At 36.4% G+C, this 22,384-nt stretch overlaps 1 protein-coding gene across 1 annotated transcript in view; it reads right to left on the reverse strand.

The window, feature by feature from the left end:
• The window catches only part of CRPPA (CDP-L-ribitol pyrophosphorylase A), a 300,837-nt gene that overhangs the window by 141,681 nt on the left and 136,772 nt on the right, over positions 1 to 22,384 (reverse strand). The window contains exon 6 of the mRNA XM_035020668.1: positions 21,285 to 21,382. Coding sequence (XP_034876559.1) covers positions 21,285 to 21,382 — 98 coding nt within the window. The remainder of the gene's footprint in view (positions 1 to 21,284; positions 21,383 to 22,384) is intronic.

The following is a 22,384-nucleotide window of genomic DNA, read 5'->3' on the forward strand; positions in this document are numbered from 1 at the left end:
CCTTCATTTCAGCCCCTCAATCTACTTTTCCCTCAATTAAAATTTAAGAATTATCTGGATAATCACCATTGCCCTATAACAATGTCTTGCAGATCCATGGGTAGGGTTTAGAAGACAGAATGAGCCAGATCAAGGTTCCAGTAGATTCAGGGACTGTCAAGGGCCCCTTTGTGATTCAAAAACAACAGTGTTCATGCTGTGTCATCACATGATGATAGAGGCAAGGAAACTCTTGGGGGTCTCTTTTGTAAGAGAACTAAGGCCTTCATGAAGGCTCCATCCTCATGACCTAATCATCTCCCAAAGGCCCCACTTCCTAACACCACCACACTGGGGTTAGGATTTCAACACATAAATTGTGGGGGAGAACCCATTCAGTCTATAGCACTTGCGTATTACACATTCTCCAAAAAAAAAAAAAAAAAAAAAAAGTATTCAATAAATGTTAAGAGTATTTTCAGATTAATATTCCTAAAACCGAGCTTCATTTCATTTTTTTCAATTAAAAACATTTAAGAACATTCGATTATATATATACATGTGTTTAGATTAAATCTCAAGTTCTATAATTGTTAAAGTCCTCCATAATCTACTTATATTCTGTTCAAATCCTAACCATGCAACTTTACTTATCAACAGTACTTGTCAACAAAAATATTCTTTATGGCCACTTCCTTCTATTGTCACAAACACTGGACCCTTTCTCACCTGTGATGGCTTCAGCCCATACTGACTTCAATATATACTTGTTCCCTTGTTAAAGCTTTGTTTCTTAAACTTAATTATAACAGTTAATAAATACAACATAAGCTGCTAGAATACAGGATATAGATATATGGAGGCACAATTCCCAGCCAATGTTAACTTTTGTTATTATTAAGATATATTTGTTCTACTATTAATGAATTAAAATTCCAGTTAAAAGTTTCATCATCTAGGGCCTACAAACTAAGACAGATATGCACACACAAGTATTAAATAGTAACATTTTTTTTTTAAAGATTTTATTTATTTATTTGACAGAGACAGAGACAGCGAGAGGAGGAACACAAGCAGGGGGAGTGGGAGAGGGAGAAGCAGGCCTCCCGCTGAGCAGGGAGCCCGATGTGGGACTCAATCCCAGGACCCTGGGATCATGACCTGAGCCGAAGGCAGTCGCTTAACCAACTGAGCCACCCAGGCGCCCAATAGTAACATTTTCTTACCACCTTTAAAAAACAAACAGAAACACTGCAATTGATTTCTTCCTAAAATTGACACTCTAAAGAACTGTTTCCAGTTAAGTGTAATTCTTTTTTTTTTTTTATCATATTCCTTTTCTCCCACCCAGAAAATATTTTCCATGCTTGAGTTAAAAAAAAAAAAAACACTTAGATTTACCTAAATATAAAAAAGTCTTGGACACCTTTAATAAACAAAGACCACATTAGACAATGCTATTAGGTTGTTTATGAAAACGCTCTATGATATCATTTCATGCTGTCATTCCTAATGTTTCCACACTGAAACACAACAAATGGAACAATCTGCTGGCTAGAAGAACTCCTTGTTCTGTAAATATTTTGGTTCAAAGAACATTTAAACAATATTTAAAACAACCTTCCAGTATGTTCAGTAAAATTAAAGAGGTATACCAAAAAACAAAAAAACCATGAAGTACTTTCCTTACCTCATGACAAATAAGAATTTAGAAAAGATTTACTATTAACGAAATGTGCAACCATCTGAATACTAAAAATACTATTTAAAGCATGGCTATTAGAAAAGGAAATGGATTGTCAAAAAATGCTTTCCATTTCAAGAAGAGTTAAGGTTTAACTAAGGCTGAAAGACCTTGGTTCAAGTCCCATGAGTCAGAGGCACCAAAATATGTTTCTGAAAAGTCAACCTTCTTTTTACAGAACATGTTGGCTGGACCATCTATAAATCTGATTCCATTAATTTCTCACCTCCCTCCCATCCAAACAATGGCACTACTGTGGGCATAAATGAGCAAATAAGAGCAAGATACACTTTCTACTCTGTAGACAATAATAACAATTAAAAGTCTTGTGGTTGCCAAGGGCAACCCCAGTGAGCTGGGGTAGAAGAAATGGAGATGTTGGTCTCCGGGTACAAAGTTTCAGTTATGCAAGATGACTAAGTTCTGGAGGTCTAATGTAGAACATGATGACCATAATTAACAATATTGTATTGTATACCTGAAATTTACTGAAGATAGATCTTAAGTTCTGACAAAAACCAAAAAAATAAATAAAACACAAAAAACAGTAATTATGTGAAGTGATGAATATGTTAACTACTTTGACCGTGATGACCATTTCAAAGTGTATATGTACATCTTAATATATATATAATCATATATATAATTTTTATTTGTCAATTATATCTCAATAAAGCTGAAGAAAAAGTATCTTTCTATACTGCAAATCCATATTTTTGAAAGGCATCTTCTGCCAACTGTGACTGCTGAGACTGGGCCATCAGTTCATCACTCAGTGTGTTTATCTCTAGTGTGTGAATGCTGTTCCTGGACCTTCTGAGGTTAACAGCCCAGATCTTCTCCTTCTCCATTTTTAGCAATTTTCACCTGAGAAACTCCTTTAATAAGCATTCATTATTTTCTACTCTTGCAATGCCAGTTAATCTTTACTTCATGGTTATTTTTAGGCTTTTGTGGACGTTTTGCCCACCTAATGCTGAGCATTTACTATTTTTTATTTTTTTAAGATTCAGCATTAAAGCCCTTTTTGTAGTTAAGAGCACGGTCTTTGGAGCCAAGCTCCCTGGCTCTGAAACAAGCTCTGCAACCAGCTTTCTGTGTGACTTTGGGTGAATTACTTAAGCCCTGTGGATCAGTCTACTCATCAGTAAAATAAACTCTTCAGAATTGATAAGAGGGTTAATTAATATGTGAGAGTTAAGGATTAACTTTTCCAGAACTTCTTCCCTATAGGTGAGCTTCCTGGGAAGCTGAGCTTCCCGGGAAGCTTTAGAGGAAAAAAGCTTTAAGAAAATAAATCTTAGTGCATTTTTGAGGTGACAAATGAACCAGATTACCATTCTGCCATGTTATGTAAGTTATGGACCTCCAAATATGAACAGTGAGCTGGTACATCATACCAGTAGACTGCTACTTCACAAGCTGCCACCAAAGACTCAGACCCTAGCCCACTGGATATACCAAAGTCTTGACCTTCACTTAGTCCTAAAAATGCTGGGCAGGCAGAACAGCATTAGAACCAAGGTTCTGCCATGTCACAACAATGCTGGATTCCAGTACCTTATCACACCAGAGGAAGGGCTGGTACTTCCTTGCTTATGCAGCTTAAAAGCCACAGTGCATGAAGACTGGAGTCTAACATTAGCCCTTAAGGTCCTTTTGCAATGTTACATAAGGCAATGGTCACTGTCTCTATTCCTGAGTCCAAGGACTTCCCCCAACAATCACTGTTATAAAAGTTTGAAGTCTAGTGTGAGCGCTGTCATGTCATTCATCTTTGTTTACTTGAATATATTTAAAGCACTAATAAACATCCCTGCACATAGTGCTATATTTAATGTCTGCTATGTTAATTCTACTCACTATTCATTTAACTCCCACTTTTAAATAGCACTTTAACACATCACCACATCTCCATTACCCCTTGGCATTGTATACCTTACATTTGAAGTTTTACCCTTTTTAAGAATCTATGTTAAATATTTTAAACAATTATCTTATTGAAATCACAAAGCACACCTACATATATATCATCATTATACGCATGTTGTGTTACGAAAACTGAGGCACAGAAGTTTAAATACATGTTTGAGATCATACAACCAGTAAGGGATAGTACTCAGACTAAGGTCTATTTGATCCCCCGGTCCCTTTCCTTAACCTCAATACACTGGGTGTCAGTTTACTCCAGGTGACTATTACCTCATCATGAAAGTCACAAGACATTTACTCAGAGAGAATGATACTACAGATTCCAAAGTCAGCTCAGGAGGAACACCTCATCTGGACAAAGTCATTTGAGTCCTAAGAAGTTTAATTGCTGGGCGCCTGGGTGGCTCAGTTGGTTAAGCGACTGCCTTTGGCTCAGGTCATGATCCTGGAGTCCCTGGATCGAGTCCCTCATCGGGCTCCCTGCTCGGCAGGGAGTCTGTTTCTCCCTCTGACCCTCCCCCCTCTCATGTGCTCTCTCTCATTCTCTCTCTCTCTCTCAAATAAATAAATAAAATCTTTAAAAAAAAAAAGTTTAATTGCTGCCATACACAATCTCCTAACTCAGATCATTTTTCTGGGTCCTGGACAGGGAACCAAATATTTAAGAAAGGTCCTCCAATGCCAGTTCTTAGATTTTATCCTGGAAAACAGTCAAGGATGTCCAAACCACTGCATTCAACACATGCCGAGTAGTTGGTGATGGTAGCAGAAGTGATTATTGTGGTAATAAAACCTTTAAAAAGTCCACCTTTATACATCCCCTTCTGTCTGTTAAAATTCCTTTGAAGGCCATTACAGTTCTGATGCAAAACTACAAGGATTGTGGAATAGAATATACAAACCTCAAGCCTTACAAACCTGAACACTATCCCAACAAATTCAAGGCTCCCATTTCATCATACAAATTATACATCCAAAAGCTGGATATTGTGTCTATAGAAAAAGGTAAAGCTACCAAATGCACATCTGCTCAAGCTTATCTTCCCACCCAGTTTCACTACAGAATGTTATACTTCATATAGCTAGTGGAAAATTTTGTAGTAAATGAGAAATTACTAGCTTTAGCTCATAAGTATTTTTGGCAGGCATATTCCATATTACCCATTTAGTCATTTTGTAAATGACAAAAAATATGTTAAAAAGGTATTTGCAGTAATATGACCTCTTTATTTTTTCCTGGTAATGCATAAAACATTTGGAAGCTGAGTACTGGCAAGATGACATAAACAAATCTTCTGTCTTAATTAAAAATATAAAAGGCAAGAAGAGAGTATCCTATCCACTGATGGATTAGCATTTCATTCATTCAACCAGTAAGTATTTATTGAGGGCTCTGAGCCGGACCGCAGATTGTTCACGGAGATCGTAGCAATGAACTACACAAAGTTTCTGTCCTTGTGGAGCTTACATCATACTGGAAAGATGAAATCAAGTTTAGACTTGTGTTTCTCCAATTTCAATATGCATAAGAATGCCCAGTAATCTTGTTAAAAATAGAGATTTTTATTCCTGTAGACATGTGTTGGGGGTCTAAGAATCTGCATTTCTAACAAGCTGCCAGCTGATGTTGCTAAAACTGGTTCATGAAACCCACTTTGAAGCAGCAAGAGGTTAGAGAATTTGAACCCACTTTAATCTAAAAGCCCACTCTCATTTTCAGTAGAAATGAGAAAATTCCTCATTTCAAGAGTGTACTTCCATGTAGCCATCAGAATATAATTTTAACTTGGACTCTACTGAAGCCATTGCATTTCCGTATCATCTAAAATAAATTACCCACATCTTGATTTAATCAGTATGGCAAATATACATGAGTGACATTAAAGAATTACTTCAACTATTTTTTTCCAAATTCGTAACCAAATTTATAGCATAATCTAATTTACTTTTACAAAATTTTAACTTTTTCTAAGTAACTAGACACTGTCCAGATATATAGAAGTATAATTAGAGCCCATTTCCTATATAATTATGCCCTAATAAAGTATGCACAAGTTATATTCTAGTCATATCATGGATTTAGATTAATTAGAATCAACACCAACAACAGTTTCAAGTCAGTTTTATAGATGATTTAAATAGTCTACTGAAGACTATAGTTTATTACATGTAGCTATACATTCATTAGAAATTACAAGTACAACACATATGGCTTTACTCCCAACCCACTGTAAAATTTGAGCTTTCATGAAACCTAACAGATTGTTTTAGCAGTTCTTAACTCAGGGCAACTTTGTCAAGTCAGCAAAGTCAGGACACATTTTCAGCTGTCACATGTGGGATAGGAAACTACCACTGGCACCTAGCAGACAGAGGACAGGGATGCTGTCACATATTCTATGATGCACACACTGGCCAACCTCCAAGATAAAAAACTATCTATATAAGTAAGTCAAAAGCATAGCTACTGCAAAATCCTGCATTAGCTGGAGAGTTCTAGTTTTGGGTATTCAGCATTTATTTGTGAATCAGTATGTGATACCAAAAACAGTAATATTCTAGCAACTTTAAGGCTTTAATATAGTCATTCTTTTTATAAGGGAAATACTAAAATTGATTTTTATCAAGTGTTTTAATATTTTTATCATACCACAAATGTGACAAGTGTATATTCAAAATGAGTAGGTAAAAGGAGGTATATATTAAAACCAGATTTGCAACTCAGTAAGCTCTTTATCTTGTTTTTTCACTGTCTTTAATTTTAAATTAGATAGGAAATACACCATAAGAAACCATAAGCAGCTACAATCGTGTATGAGCAGCTTAGTGATTTCACATGCTCTTCTATCACAGAGGAACTATCCACTAGATTAACTTTTAGGGAATATTTAATACCATCCCAACACTTGTACAATCCAAATACTACCACTGTAATTGTTCAAATCCTACATAGTAAGCAAAAAAATTTTCATTATTGTATTTTCCTCTCTACCAAGAAATGTAATTCCCATATTTACGTAGAAAATGAAATTTCCATGTCATACAACTTTTCATTATAAGCTGTAACCTATTGAATATACATTATTTAGTGTATAGGTCCAAAATGTTTTTATAATATTAAAGATAAATTACTTTTTAGGCAAAAGTAACTAAAAAAGATCATGTGACTTATTTCAGAAGTGTGTGAACACATGCACACTTCAGGATATTTTTTAAGCCGTATATGCCCAGTTAATAAAGGTAAATTTGTATCTTGATGTAGAATCCTATTTTAGGTTCTAAAGAACAAACCTTAAAGTGTTGCTTATGGACCTATTTCTTCACCCCACTTCAGAGCCCCCTCTGCACAGCTCATTTCCTCATCTCTCTCTCTCTCTCCCCCTCTCTCCCTCCTTTCCTGACAGAAGGCCTCTGGACACCAACTTTAACTTCATCACTCTGGCTGACTCCAGTTCATCTCATCTCTCCAACATCTGCTCTTTGCCCTTCCCTTCCCTCCTTTTGTGATAATAGTTGTCTTCTGGCTGGGAAATCAATTAAAACTTCTTGGGCGTACTTTTCTAAACTCCTCTCAACAGTTCACGTGATTGATGGATGCCCAGTGGCTATCTCTTTATCTCCAGAAATGTATTTGGCTGACATCCAGGTGGAGAGGTTTTCCAGAAGCTTGCTTGTTCATCATCCTCTCACCATTAACCACAACTATGTATCTGGTTCTCACCATATATATGGCCTTGTGCAAGGATCAGTGATAAAAGAAATGGTGAGAGAGATGGGTATAAGAATATAACAATAAAAGGCAGAACATGCACAGTGACACCACTGCTGATGAGTAGTTTAGGAAGTCCAAGAACCAGAAAAATGGGGACAACTTCATGAAAAGAGTTATTAAACTGAGTCTCAAATGAAATCTGAAGCTGACTAATAGGGATGGAAATATAATTAAACAGAATGCTAGGTGAAAAGGACAGAAAACTACAGAATTTCAAGGCATGAGCAAGATAGTATGTTTGACTACAATAGAGAGAATTTAGTGAGTGAAAGGTTCAGTATAGACCATGAAAGAGATCAAATAACTGGTCAAGCTGTATAGACTTTGACTCATAGACAATGAACAGCCACTGAAAGGATATAGTACCCATCCAAGAGAAAAAGAGATTTGAACTTAAGCAGGCAAGTACTTCCAGGCTTTGGAAACAAGATGCCATGGATAATTTATTATGACTACAAGCTCAAATGGATATATTTGGTTCAGCTTCCCTGGAACAACAAAAACCCAAGAGCCATTATTTAGCTAAAGCCAAGAGAACAATAGAATAAACTACTTTATGGTATTACAAAATAGAGTTATACTGCATGCAAATAGTTGAAATGAAATTCATCTCCAAACTCATGAGGGGAGATACAATAATTCAGAGTATAAAATGTTATTTTAAAAACATGTATCCTATATTTGGAACCAATAAAATCAATAAAGTGAAGTGAAATCACAGTAAATAAGCTCTAAAACTGTATCTCACTTTAAATAGCATAAGAAAACAAGTGAATATATATTATTCATCAGTATCAACTGATGAAGGATAGAAACTATAACTTACACTCCAATGTTTTTTTTTCCAAACAACATTTTTTCAGTTTTTTATAGACTTTCCTCCTAAACATGTTTACCATGTATGTATGTAAAATCAATTAATTTCCTGAATTAGAAGAGCTGATTTTTTTACAAATATATGCCCCAGAGTAAATGTTGTGTATTCTTTTGATTTGTTTTAACTCAGCATAACAGTTGTCTAGAACTCGTGAACAATGACCTCATTCCTAAGTGGACAAGGATGCAGAATAGCATTTTTCCAAATTAACCATCTGGTTCCTTGAGAAAGGGTAATATTTCATTATGTGCCTGTGACTCAAAAACATACAGAGACAAAAAACGTAGATATGTATATAAAGTACACAAAGTGGTATTTAAGGAGGATTATATTCACTCCCTCATTAATAATGACTCTAAAACTATGACAAGCAGTTGTAATTATAAACTGTTAATTTTATTAAATACAGCATGAATATAATTAATACCATCCCAAGCAACTAGGTGGTCCAATAATTTTGAACTTTTTTTTTTACCTCTGGAAAACTGATCAGGAAATCTGGCTAACATCCCAAATAAACTCAAAGAAATTAATTGGATGGTCTTCAGCTAGTCTCTGTAGTCTTGTATATACACCAAAATCACATATTCTAACTGAATTGTGTTGGTATTGTTCAGTCAGAAGTCCCACGGTAGTGTTTACTGTGTTATTTCACTATACTTCACTCTGTTCAGCTTCAAAAAATGAACAAATCCTTTATCTTTAAAGCAAATATTGTGTTACATGTCAAAATAAGCATAAAATAACCCCCATTTTGAATGGGTCTTACCATGTTGCAATGACTTAATTTGTCCTGTTTCCTTCATTTCTGCTCTTATTTCATTAGCTATTTTTGATGTTTTGTTTAACTAGTATGTCATACACTGAATCTAGTTAGGTCTATAAGAAAAAGCACAGATCCATATACTCACTGGCCACAACCTTGGGGGCATTAGGCAAAATAAATTAGGCTGTCTGTATCACAGACAGCCTCAATAAAACCAAAGGATGCCTTACACCCAGGAAAACAAATGTGTCTCAGTCATATCCTGCTAGTCATTGGTTGTTACACAGAACAGTAATGAAATTATGTGCTCCAGGAAACAGGAAGAAGTGGATAAGCAAATACAAGAAAATCTCCTATAGTCCCTGTTTGTTCCAAATATAAGATAAGCATTCTTATCTTAAGATAAGAACTTCATTTCTTTCATTATATCAATGAAAAATGGGTTGAAAAGACCTGGGCTTGTAGGGGTAAATGTGATGTAAGAAAACATTAAATACTACATGTCGTCCTCTACAGAACTTTAAGAAGCAATAGCCAACATAATCCTTTTAAAAATATAACTGGTTTATATCATTTCCGGCTCAAGTTTTCCATCAGTTCATTTTGCTCTTAGGACAAAATATCGGTAACAACAGTAGCAGCACTTGTGGTGGTAGTAACCTTCACAGAGCCTGTCCCCACGTCCCAACACTTCACTTCCACTTCAACCATAGGAGTCTTCTTTCAGCCCACTCAACACAACTCTCTGAATGCCTTTTACACACTCTTTCACCTGGATTTCTCTTAGCTAACTCCTGATTACACTTAGAGGTTTAACTCAATGTCCTATCTGCCAAGAGATTCTAGCTCACTGCTCTCCTTCTGCACTCTAAAGGATTTTCCAGGGCTCTCTCTCACATTAGCATACTTTACTTATTGCTTACAATTGTTTTCACCATTTGTAACTAAACATCTTTAATTCATTTACTGTGTTATCCCCAACTCAACACTATGTTCCAGATAACCCTTGAAGGAACCACACTTGTTTAATTCAACTCCCAGTATCCAGTGACTAAATCTTAACAGGCATGTATTATTTGGTAAGTAAATTAGGGAATTAAGGACTAATGAAGAATGACCACATTCTTATAAATCCCTTACTTATAAATCCCTTACTACTCAAAGTATATATCATAAACTATTTTTCAATATTTGTTGAGTTAGGAAACAATGATAACAGACTCCTCCATTACTGTCTTATGTACATTTGGATAGCTCGAGCTCTAAATTAGGTGTGGTCCATGAAATACTTCAAACTCTTTAAGAAATCAAAGAAATATAACAAGTCTGATTATAAAGCCTTGAAATTCAAGTATGAGCGAAATGTTCTTATGTATGGAGGTTAGAAAGGGTGTCCCTTACTTAGTTCCTTATTTTACTTTTTAACCAACCTCTTTCATGTATTTGGTGTGCATCATTAGAGTTTATTCAGTTTGCCTCCTAAGGTAAGTTTCAAAAATCTAGCACAGATAATTATAACACGCATACCCAATCTCTTCCTTTAGTTTCAACGAGAATCATTTTTTCTTTTCATGCCAATAAGACAATCCTCCCACTGTGTACTGAGCAACTCCACACCCTCACTGATCTGCCCAGCAGGTGACTTGATTTCAATCCTGGTGACTTCAGCTTTTTTATATGTTCTTTTCAGAGGGAGACAAAAGCTCTGGGAGGTAAAAATGTTAGAAAATGGGGTGTTTTGTGTTTGTCTGTAAATTATGGGCTGAAAAATGACACAAGATAAATTTTCCCTTATGGGGGAGAAAAATATATAAAATTAAGCAATTCCTTACCCAAGGGGACTTCTTCCTAACATTAGGTATAAACCCTGTTAAACATGTTTTTTCAGTTCTTTTGATTTACCTTTTCTTAGAAGAATATTTAATAGAAATCATAATGAGTCAATCAGCACCTGCAGTTAATAGTTATGGGATCTCAGGTAAATCATTAAACCAGAGTTTTCCTCTATTTGTAAAATAAGGGGGGGGGGGGTAGATTATTTTAAAGGACTAAGGTACATAGCATATCTCTGGCATATAAAAGGCACTCCAACTGTTAGTGCTGTGGGTGTCTGAGAGAAAACATTTTGTTAAGTCCTTCTGTGGTCTAATGGTTTTTAGGCAAATTTAGAAGCCAGGACAGGGGCACCTGGGTGGCTCAGTTGGTTAAGCGACTGCCTTCAGCTCAGGTCATGATCCTGGAGTCCTGGAATCGAGTTCCGCATCGGGCTCCCGGCTCGGCGGGGAGCCTGCTTCTCCCTCTGACCCTATCCCCTCTCATGCTGTTTCTCTCTCTCTCTCAAATAAATAAATAAAATCTTAAAAAAAAAAAAAAAAAAAGAAGCCAGGACAGATTTTTGAATGACAGCTCCTTCCAAGTCAACCGAGATTCTCTAACTTTACAGAACACACAAAGTTCTTTTTTGTAAATTCTACATGAACTCTTAGTTTTAAAAAATCCAATATATCTCCTCAAAGGAGTATATTACAATTAAGAGGTGCTTGAGAAACAGTGGTACTTTTTTTTTTTTTTTTTTTTTTCAGATTTACTTAAGTATTTGAGAAAGAGACAGTGAGAGCACACACAAGAGACCACATGAGCAGGAGGGGCAGAAGGAGGGGCGGAGAGAATCTCAAGCAAACTCCACACAAAGCACGAAGCCCGAGGCAGGGCTCGATCTCACCACCCTTGAGATCCCACACTTCAAGGACTATGCCACCCAGGCACCAAATCAGTGGTACTTCTTTCTTTTGAACATCCGCATACATCTTGGTTTTATTAAATGAAAGAAATCCCTAACTTCAAATCAAGCCTAATTTTTTCAAGTTCTAAAGTTATCACGTATATTTATAGATCAACTAGACACTTGAAATTCAGAGAGAAATTTAAGTGCTTAAAAATTAGATATATCAAGCAGAGCACACATAAAGAATAAAGGAAAGAAGATTCTGGAAAGAGTTGTTCTAATCTTCAAGTCTCTGTAGATCTCTCCATAAAAACAGACAGTACAAGAAAAAACTTCAAAAATGAAAACCTGTAGATGTTATCTATCACAAAACCAGTATAAGTAGGTAGGGATAAACTGCGAGCAACTATAAAGACCCCCACCGTTTAAGATAATGTGCAGGCCAAAGAGGAGGGGTAAAAAGGAGCCCAAAGAAAGTAATACAAAACCATCATCAGGTACTCTCTGGATACCTTAGCAGGCTATTCTGGAAAGAGCAGCAAAAACTCAGAGGCTATCTAGTCTCCAATTCAAAGTTGAAAACAAAGGGGCCACATGAAGTTTCTCACTCTGCTGGGGGATTATTAGGAGTCTGGGCCCAAACTAAGAAAGCACCTTCTAAGTCAAAGCATCAGCCAGAAAAGTCTAAATTGACAGAGGTGCATTAGGAGCCAAAGAGAAGATCCAGGTAAAGGAGAAAGGTAGCAAGGATAGAAACTCAGGAAGAGCACGGCGATCTCTTCCATTTTTCCTGAGCAAGTGAATAAGAAGTATATGCAATTAAGCTATAAAAATTATTCTGACCCACCCCTTCATCTTAAATATAGATTTAAAAAACTCTCTTACTTAAAAAGTAGCAATAAGAGAGGACCTCAAATCTCATAAGAAATAAAAGAATAGAGCACCTCAGTGCTTCAGTCAGTTAAGCATCCAACTCTTGATTTCAGTCATGATCTCAGGGTTGTGAGATCGAGCCCCACGTCAGGCTCCGCACTGGCCATGGGGCGTGCTTAAGATTCTCTATCTCCTTCTGCCCCTCCCCATCAGCTCTTGCGTGCATGCACTCTCTCTCAAATGAATGAATGAATGAACGAATGAATGAGTGAATGAAGAGCCAAATAATGTCCCTACAAGCAATACACACACTTCAGAAAGACATTCACAAAATGAGTGAAAGTTGCAACCCAACATTTAATAATAAGCTAAAACAACAAGAGAATTACAGAAGTCAGAATTGGAATAAATCAGAAATAATGTGATTAGAACAAGAAAATGGGAAAATGAGAAAATAATGTTTCAGAAATGAAGGGTAAATTAGGAAGACCACAGAAGAAAGTAAATACCACAGATTATGCCTGAAGAGAAATATAAAATTTAAATTATGAAAAGTTTAAATTAAAACATTTTTTAAAAACTGAGAGAAAGTAATAGCTATAAAGATAGGCAAACAAATAGGAATGTCAGAAAAAGAAAACTAAAGTAATGGAATGAAAAATGCTAAAACAATAATGCCATGACAATTTCATGAAATAAAAAGAAATGAAATTATACTCTACAAGAACACATAGTGTACATAGGTATATTAACCCAAAAGGGCCAACAACAGTTGGACTTTAAAGAAAAAGAATTCACCGGGCATCCAGGCAAAGAGACCAGATCCAAACACCTCATGATAGAAAACAATGCAGAACCATATTTAAGGTGTTCAGGGTGTAAGTTTTGAACCCATGTTTTCATTGAGCCAACATCAACTTGTACATTTTTAACCACAGAATAATTTTATTCACATGCAAGAACTTGGACTACTGTGTCGAGGAGCCCTCCCTGGGAAATCTCCTGGAGTATTAGTTTCAGGGAACCAAAATGATCTGCAAAATATCAACGTAAGTCTTCTTAAAACTAAAGAAACATTTACTTATAAATCTAAGAATAAGTAATGGTTGTGAAACAACATAGTATGTAATCACATATAAATGGAAGAGAATATAAAAAAGGCTTGCTGTTATTTTAAAGGTGTTAGCGGGTAGTTAATTAAAAGACACTAATTCAGATTAGATACTGAAAGCAGAGGTAGCAGAAGATGACACTAGTTATTTTCCACACTGCCCAGAAGACAGACCCATTAGACAAGAGCCAAAAGAATTTAAATTAATATTAGTAAAAGACAAAGGTATTTCATAGGAATATTTATACAAAGGTAGTCAAAGGAGGACAGGAGAAAAATCTTAATAAATACAAAACAATACTTATTATACAGATACTGATAAACAGTAAAAAGAATAAACCATAAAACTTCAAGAAAACTGGTTACCCAGAAAAGAAGGAGGCAACAGGGTACAGAAGACAGTGACAAAAGTTAGACTTCTTTGAGTGTAATTTGCTTTGTAGGTTTGATTTTGATAAAAGATCATATAAAATTATAAAAAATTTCTTTTGGGGGCGCCTGGGTGGCTCAGTTGGTTAAGCGACTGCCTTCGGCTCAGGTCATGATCCTGGAGTCCTGGGATCGAGTCCCACATCGGGCTCCCTGCTCAGCAGGGAGTCTGCTTCTCCCTCTGACCCTCCCCCCTCTCATGCTCTCTCTATCTCAGTCTCTCTCTCAAATAAATAAAATCTTTAAAAAAAATTTCTTTTGAAAAAGAAATGTCTAAAAATAAGCCAAATGATTTTGTGTACCTAGATAGCATCATAACCAATTAGAAGTACATATCAAATGACTGGAGAACACATTAATTTGATTGTAAATCCTAAACATGATATACCCTTAAGACAGTGAACGAAAAAATACCTTACATTATTCTCAGGAATCAATTAGCATGAAATAAAGCAAATGTGTTATGTTGGAATTATAGAAAACACTAAATTTCACCACTAGAGAAAGGTGACAGAGATAAAACACATTTTAAAAAAATCTGCATTCCCATTTCTAATTTCAGTTGGAAACATCTATAAGAATCAAGGATGTGTTTTATTTTTAACAAATGACAGAAACTGTATTCTACCCCTGTTCAGCAAAATAAAAATTGGAAACAATAACCAGTTTAGTAGCAGCCAGCTAGAGAACTGGTTGATTCTAGGTTTGGCCAGGAAATGAATCTAGAGGTCAAGATGAATCTAGAATATCATGTCACATCAGAAAGCAGGAAAATTATCAAACTATTAGCATAATGAGAAAAGGATTCAAGCTAACCTGAAGAGGCTTCTAATGAATGGCCAAAACTGGACCATTTGAGCATTAGTAAAAGTATAACTGCTATGCATTGAATCACATCAAATGCATTTTAAAAATCATGACTCTATCTATAATCTTTAAGAATAAAAAACCCCAATGATGATCTCCAGAGCAGAAGCCACAATTCCACTTTTTCATTTCACTTTGTATCATTTTGCAACCTTTATATAATAATGACTCTAGGCACTGGTGTCTGCCTACACCAAAGAAATACAAAAGACTGAACTTAGGTACTTCTTGGGAGAAGTATACATCACCACCTTTGAAAAAGAAAATGATGTATTTTTTGCCAAGGAAAACTTTAGTCTGAATCTGAACAAACCTCTAGATCTTACTACAATTTCCAGAATATACAGGTGATAGACAGACATGATAAGTGACACCACAGGGTCGCAAACAGTAAAACCCCTAATGTGGGCATTTCTAAAAGACAGTTTACTAAAAAAAAAAAAAAAAAAAAAAATAGAGATAAAAGCTATAGATTAAAAGGAACTCAAGAGACATACAAACCAATGGTTATTTGTGGACACTCTTAGTTTTTTTTTTTTTTTTTTTTTTTTGGAGAGAGAGAGCATGCAAGGGCACAAGCAAGGGGAGCTGCAGAGAGAGAAGCAGGGAACCCGATACAGGGCTTGATCCAGGACTCTGGGATCATGACCTGAGCCAAAGGCAGCCGCTTAACCAACTGAGCCACCCAGGTGCCCCAGTTTGTGGACAATCTTGAAAGAGAATGAAAGGTACATTGAAAGATACAATGATTCCAACAAATGGGAAACAAAAAGGATAAAATATATAGCAGAAATGGAGAAAAGTGAACTGCTGGACATGTAAAGATATTAGGGCACAATTATGGATATTTTGGAGATAATTATGTGATTATAGTTTAAAAGATGAAATCTTTTTTGTACATATACATACTGAGATATTTACAGATGAAAAGATAGGATAGCTGAAATTTTCATCAGCATAATCGGAGGGGTGTAAATGAGTAGAGAGAAAACAAGATTGGTCATGAGTTGATAATTGTTGAAGCTAGATACATGAGCATTCTTAATATTCTCTTTTTTTAAGTATGTAATTGAAGTTTTCCATCATCAAAAGTGACACCTGGGTTAAGCACCTAGGTGGTTCAGTAGTTTGGGCATCCAACTCTTGATTTGGACTCAAATTATGATCTCAGGGTCATTAGGTCAAGACCCATGTGAGGCTCCATGCTTGGTGGGGGGGTCTCCTTGCAATTCTCTCTATGCCGCCTCTCCCTCTGGTCCCCACCACCCCCTGAGCTCACACGTGTTCTCTCTAAAAACAAACAAACAAAAATCTTAAAAAAAAAAAAGTGACGGAGGGAGTAGCAAAGGAAAAGAAAAAAAATATAGAAATGAAGCCTAGTAAAAGCTCAGAAACTATTTCTGAAGCTGTGAAGAATATGTTAAGACTATTATCTCTCTATTTTGTGGGCTCATTTCTTTTAAAATTAAGTCAATATTTAGGATGTTTTATCAGATTATACAACAGGTCACCTAGGGTTATACTATGGAATGATCAACATAAAAACCTAAAAAAAGTAGTCAATGACTCTTTACTAGAATTTGAAAATTTGTTAGGCTGGTTTATATTGGATAGAACTGTATTTAATTCAGGTGATTAAACTCATTTCTTGTTTCGAGTATGTCCTTAGTCTGTTGGTTTTGGCTACTCAGCTCCATCTGTCAGTCACTGATTTGAAAACTATTCGGTCTCACATTGAGGTCTTTCATCCATTTTGAGTTTATCTTTGTGTATGGTGCCAAAGACACAGATGTAGTGAAAAGAAGGGCCATATGCACCCCAACGTTCAGAGCAGCAATGTCCGCAATAGCCAAAGAGTGGAAAGAGCCAAGGTGCCCTTCAACAGACGAATGGATAAAGATGTGGTCCATATCTACAAATGGGATATTACTCAGCCATCAGAAAGGATGAATACCCAACTTTTACATCTACATGGATGTGACTGGAGGAGATTATGCTAATGAAATAAGTCAAGCAGAGAAAGTCAATTATCATATGGTTTCACTTATTTGTGGAACATAAGGAATAGCATGGAGGACATTAGGAGAAGGAAAAGGAATAATGAAGGGGGGGAAATCGGAGGGAGAGATGAACCACGAGAGACTATGGACTCTGAGAAACAAACTGAGGGTGTTAGAGGGGAGGGGGGATGGGTTAGCCTGGTAATGGGTATTAAGGAGGGCACGTACTGCATGGAGCATTGGGTGTTATATGAAAACAATGAAGCGTGGATCACTACATCAAAAACTAATGATGTATGGTGACTAACATAATAAAATACAATAAAAAAAAACTATTTGGATGTTTCTGATCAACTCTGGTGTTTGTCATATAGAATATATGATAAACTCGAGTACTAAGGACTAGTTTTCATATCAAATAGATTGGGCCTCCATTTATTTAAGGAATTATAGTGTGGTTGGATAATGATTTCTAATAGAGAAGACTCAGACTTAAATATAGTACTGCTTCTCATGTACAGGAAACTAGGATAGCCATGGTAGTGGGTATTTTCTTTTCTAACTTAGTAACAAATTTATGTTTGTGGCAGACAACTTCTAAAAGAGACCCACTAAAAATTCCCCCACCTCTCAATATTCACAATCTCACATAATCCCCTCCTCTTGAGTGTGGGTTGAATATACTGACTCACTTTGAATGAAGACAATAGGACACAAGTGATGGGGTGTTACTTTTAAGATCAAGTTACAAAAAGACCATGCCTTCAATCCTGAATGCCATGTTGTGAGGCAGCTCTGTGGATAAACCCACATGGCAAGGGATTGAGGCCTGACCACAACTATTTGCATAAATTGTGAGCAGATCCATTTGCCCATGGATGATTCAGGTGAGCCTCAGCCTGAAGAGGACAGCTTGACTACAGTCAAATTAAAGACCCTGAACTGAAGCCAGCTGGCTGTGCTGTGCCTAGACTTATGTCTCACAAAAACTGTGAGACAGTGAATGTTTGTTATTTAAGGTCACTAAGTTGGGAATAATCGGTTATACAGAAAGCATAGTACAATACATAATATAATGTGCAAGTTAGTAATAACAAGTTATGATCATTTATCCATTTGTTTATTTAGCATTCAATAAATCTCCCCCTGGTATCAAGACTGCACTAAGCTCTGGAAAGACTCCAGATTCCTCAGTTGAGGGATACTGAGATAAAACTCAAGTGTTTTGGAATTTTATTTGCTTCAGGGGTGAGATAGAGAATGGTTGAAAGATTACACCAGGTTTAGGGAACTAGGCAAAATATACAAATGTCAGAGGCTGAAACCTTAGCAGATGGAGGACAACTGCTTTAGACAAGAATTTGTGAAATGTTAAATACTACTAACATTTAAGTTTGAGGGTCTGAGGAACTTCTAAATGAATTTACAGATCTGAAACACAGGCTGGTGAATAATTAAACACAGGGCTAGAGAATGGTTTTATCTCTAGCAAGTAGATGATACGTGAAGCCATCAGCATGGTTATACAGAGTAAACCACTCACCTATGTACAGAAACCTAAAAATTATGAACAGGATCCTATAAACAAAACTAAGAGGAAGCCACAAACAAAAAAGGAAGTTCAGATAAACAAGACATTATAAAAACGGATGAGATTCCTTCTGGAATAAAGTATTAGACAAGAGGGTCAAGTACTGCAATAAATCAAGGTAAGGACTGATAAATGTTGTGGATTGCCCAAAGGGTCACTGAGGACCTTGCTGAGAGTAGTTCCTACACAAGGTAGGACTGGAAATCAGGCTACACTGAAATGAGAAATGAGAAGTTAAATTATTCTAAACAAGGCTGGCTTCAGGGTAACCTGAGTAAGAGGATTTTTTGTTTGTTTAGTTTCAATTAATGGAAGGAACTTGAATATGCTGGGATGTTGATGGCAATGGGGGAAGAGAAGGGAGGGGAACCAGAGCTCAGAAGAAGAAACAGTCCTATTAAGAGTACGGCTACAGACATAGGATTCTTTGGAGGTTTGGTGCCGGGAAGATAGGAATGCTGCCATGTGGGAGTGAGTAATTATGCTCTGAAATTGGAGACAAGACCATGTCTAACAATGGGGTTAAAGATAGTGGGACTGGACCAGCTTTTCTCAACTGAAGGAGGATTTTGCCCCATCCAGGCAACACTTACTAATAACCAGAGATGTTTTAATTGTTACAACTAGGGGCATCTGGTGGGTATAGGCCAAGGATGCTGCTGAACAGTATACAACACAGAAGACAGGCTCTCACAACAAAGAGTTATCTAGCTCAAAATGCTAACACTGAAGTTAAGAAAACCTGGGTTCAGCATTTGAGCAAAGTGCAGGAGGTTTAAAATATTCAGAGGAGGATGGGCGTTGATTATGCAATCGTAGTATATTTGCTTTAAAAATAAATAAATAAAATATTCTTTGCCCACTGGAGAATGGAGACCAGTATTTTTTAATGGCAACAATCTGCACTGCTGTGTAATTTTCTCCAGCAGTATGAAGTTTGAGTCAAGGCTTAGAGAAGTGAAAAGTTAGACAAATACATGGAGTTTTAACGAAGGGGTGCATTTGAAGGACAAGGGAATTGAGGATGGCGGTAGAAGATTCATGATCCACTGAAGCCCTAAAACATGACATCTAAACTAGGCAAGGAAGGGTATAAAATAAAATGTAGCCAAAAGAAAAGGAGAAGATGGGGGACCTGGAGTTTCCTATAAAATTCAAATATGCACAGGAGTAATTTAGCAGAATATATGAAACGACAAAACGTTGTGGTCAGAACTTAAGAAATAACCTTAGTATTTATTTTGTCAACACAGTTAAGATGATGGCAATATGCAGACTGGACCCAATGGGTAGGTAGATGAAGGTCACTGGAAATGAAAAAGGTAAGGACCTGAGAGGCCAGAGTGATGAATAAATCACACAAGGCCAGTCAATGTACTACTGTGTGTATCCCTACATTCCATGTCATTTCATCATTCAACAGATACAGAAAAAGAAGCAATAAAAAGAGAATACTGTAATAATTGTTATCAAAGGGACTTCTTGCAGGGTCTAATACTAGAAAGATCCATAAAGGAATTAGTCACACAGAATACAACAGCTGGGTACTCAACAAAAGTATAAAAACCCAACTCTCTAAACTTAGGGTTGATCGATAGCCAGAGTTCCAGTAATATTCTTTCAGGGTCCCACCTCATTGACTTCTGCATTGACTGGAGAAAGAATAAATGAGATTACCCAAAGATAAAAGACTATTTTTGAGGCAAAAGGGTGCTTCAGTGGGTCAGAGAGTGAAAAGTTATCAATAAATATTCTGCAAGATGCAGCAGTGAAACTGGGGAATGGAATTTAGGAATAGATTCTCAATAGGTGAACTCGAGGTAGAAAGCAGACAGCGCAAGATGTGAAAATTTCCAAGGATGAAGGGGAAATGTCCAGAAAGTCAACAGATAGAAGCAATATCACAAAGTAGATTACAGTATAACCTTTCCACTGAAGAGACAGTGGATATGGTGGTCATTTTCTTTCAGCTTTGGGTTGTTGCTCCAAGTGCTACTGGTAGAATTTAATACACATCTGTCTCATCATCAAAAATTTAATTATTACAGTTTCATCTTCACCAAAAATTTACTACAAGTTAGATGCTTTCCAAAGTCAATCCTCTTAATAACTTCACAAAGTAGATGTTATTGACATTTTCAATTTAAGATAAGGAAATTAGGCAAAAAAGCTGCCATCTGAGCAGACAGTCCTAACAGAGCCCGTTCCCCTTCTAACTGCACTATCATGATAAAATTAACTAAATAAACTTTTTCCTTCAGCTTTTAAGTAGAATTTGATTGTGTATATTGTTAAAAGGTCATCACATGTTCATCATAAGTCCTGATAGATGGTTATACATTTTAATAGAAATAGGGAAATGACTTAAAATTAAATAAGATCATTTTGTCAAACAAAACATTTCAAGACAAAAAGTTGTCAAAGAAGTAAATAATCCAAGTCGTTAGTGGTAAATGTTACAAATAATTCCTATGGACCTCCTCACACTTATTACTACTTCTTCCATTTCCTTAGCCCAATTAGGTATGAATTCAACTAAGAAGTTCATCAGCTCAAAAACAGGGAGTAAGTGGAACTCAACTCTTTGATGTCATGAAACTCAACCTTTGAATACTTACATTTAATTCATTTTTTAGTATTTCTTCAAGATAATGACCTACATGATTCTCATCTTCTTTTGTGTCCATAACTATGCAAATGTGTTGTGAAATTCTTTCTGAGATAAAAAAGAAAAAAAATACTAAGTTTCAAACAGAAAATGGAATAAAGCGCTAGTATGCTAAAATCGAGGCTTACCTGCTGTTCCTAACTGTCCAACTAGGAACCAGGAAGGTTTTACCTTCAGGCAGTGAAGTCACTTGGAATTCACACTGGTAAGTCCTTGACCCGTTACCACCCAAGTCAATAGTCATGTATTCAACACTGTATAGGTGGCTAACCAGAATGTGTGTAATCAACAGAAATAAGCGAGCTTAGGATACATTTGAAAAGGACTAACCGGAAGTGACAGCTCTTTGGCTTGACAATTCAATCCTCCTACATTTATTTGGAGTCTCCTAGAATCTGATAAAATCCCATCTCTCCTGCACATCCCCTCCTCAGGCTAGAAGAAATCTCCTGTGTGCAGCTCACTGTGCCACCTAGTGTCCCAGGTGAGTACAGCAGTTTCCTTGGCATTCCTCTCAATTTGGTCAATTCAATACAATTAAGTTCCCACCTGTTTAAGTGTTACCACAAGTGAAAAGAGCTAAACCGATTTTCTTCAAATTTTTTAGACCTCTTTGACATGATCTGATTCAAAAACAGAAGCCATATGACCTAATAATGTTCACCTTTGTTAACCCTGGATGCACGCTCTCAAAAGATACGCCGTCCTCCTCTATAGTAGACAGATCTAAAATGCTAAGAAATAGCTATATTGCTGCCAATTAAGAAGATGTTGCATGGTACTATATGAAGAATAAAGAAAAAAGGCCGAATTTTTTTTTTTAATTTTTTTATTCTTATGTTAATCCCCATACATTACAACATTAGTTTTAGATGAAGTGTTCCATGATTCATTGTTTGTGCATAACACCCAGTGCTCCATGCAGAATGTGCCCTCCTCAATACCCACCACCAGGCTAACCCATCCTCCCACCCCCCTCCCCTCTAGAACCCTGTTTGTTTTTCAGAGTCCATCGTCTCTCATGGTTCGTCTACCCCTCCGATTTCCCCC

Source organism: Mirounga leonina, unplaced genomic scaffold, assembly GCF_011800145.1.
Source record: "Mirounga leonina isolate KUSES-001 unplaced genomic scaffold, KU_Mleo_1.0 Mir_174, whole genome shotgun sequence".
Taxonomy (NCBI): domain Eukaryota; kingdom Metazoa; phylum Chordata; class Mammalia; order Carnivora; family Phocidae; genus Mirounga; species Mirounga leonina.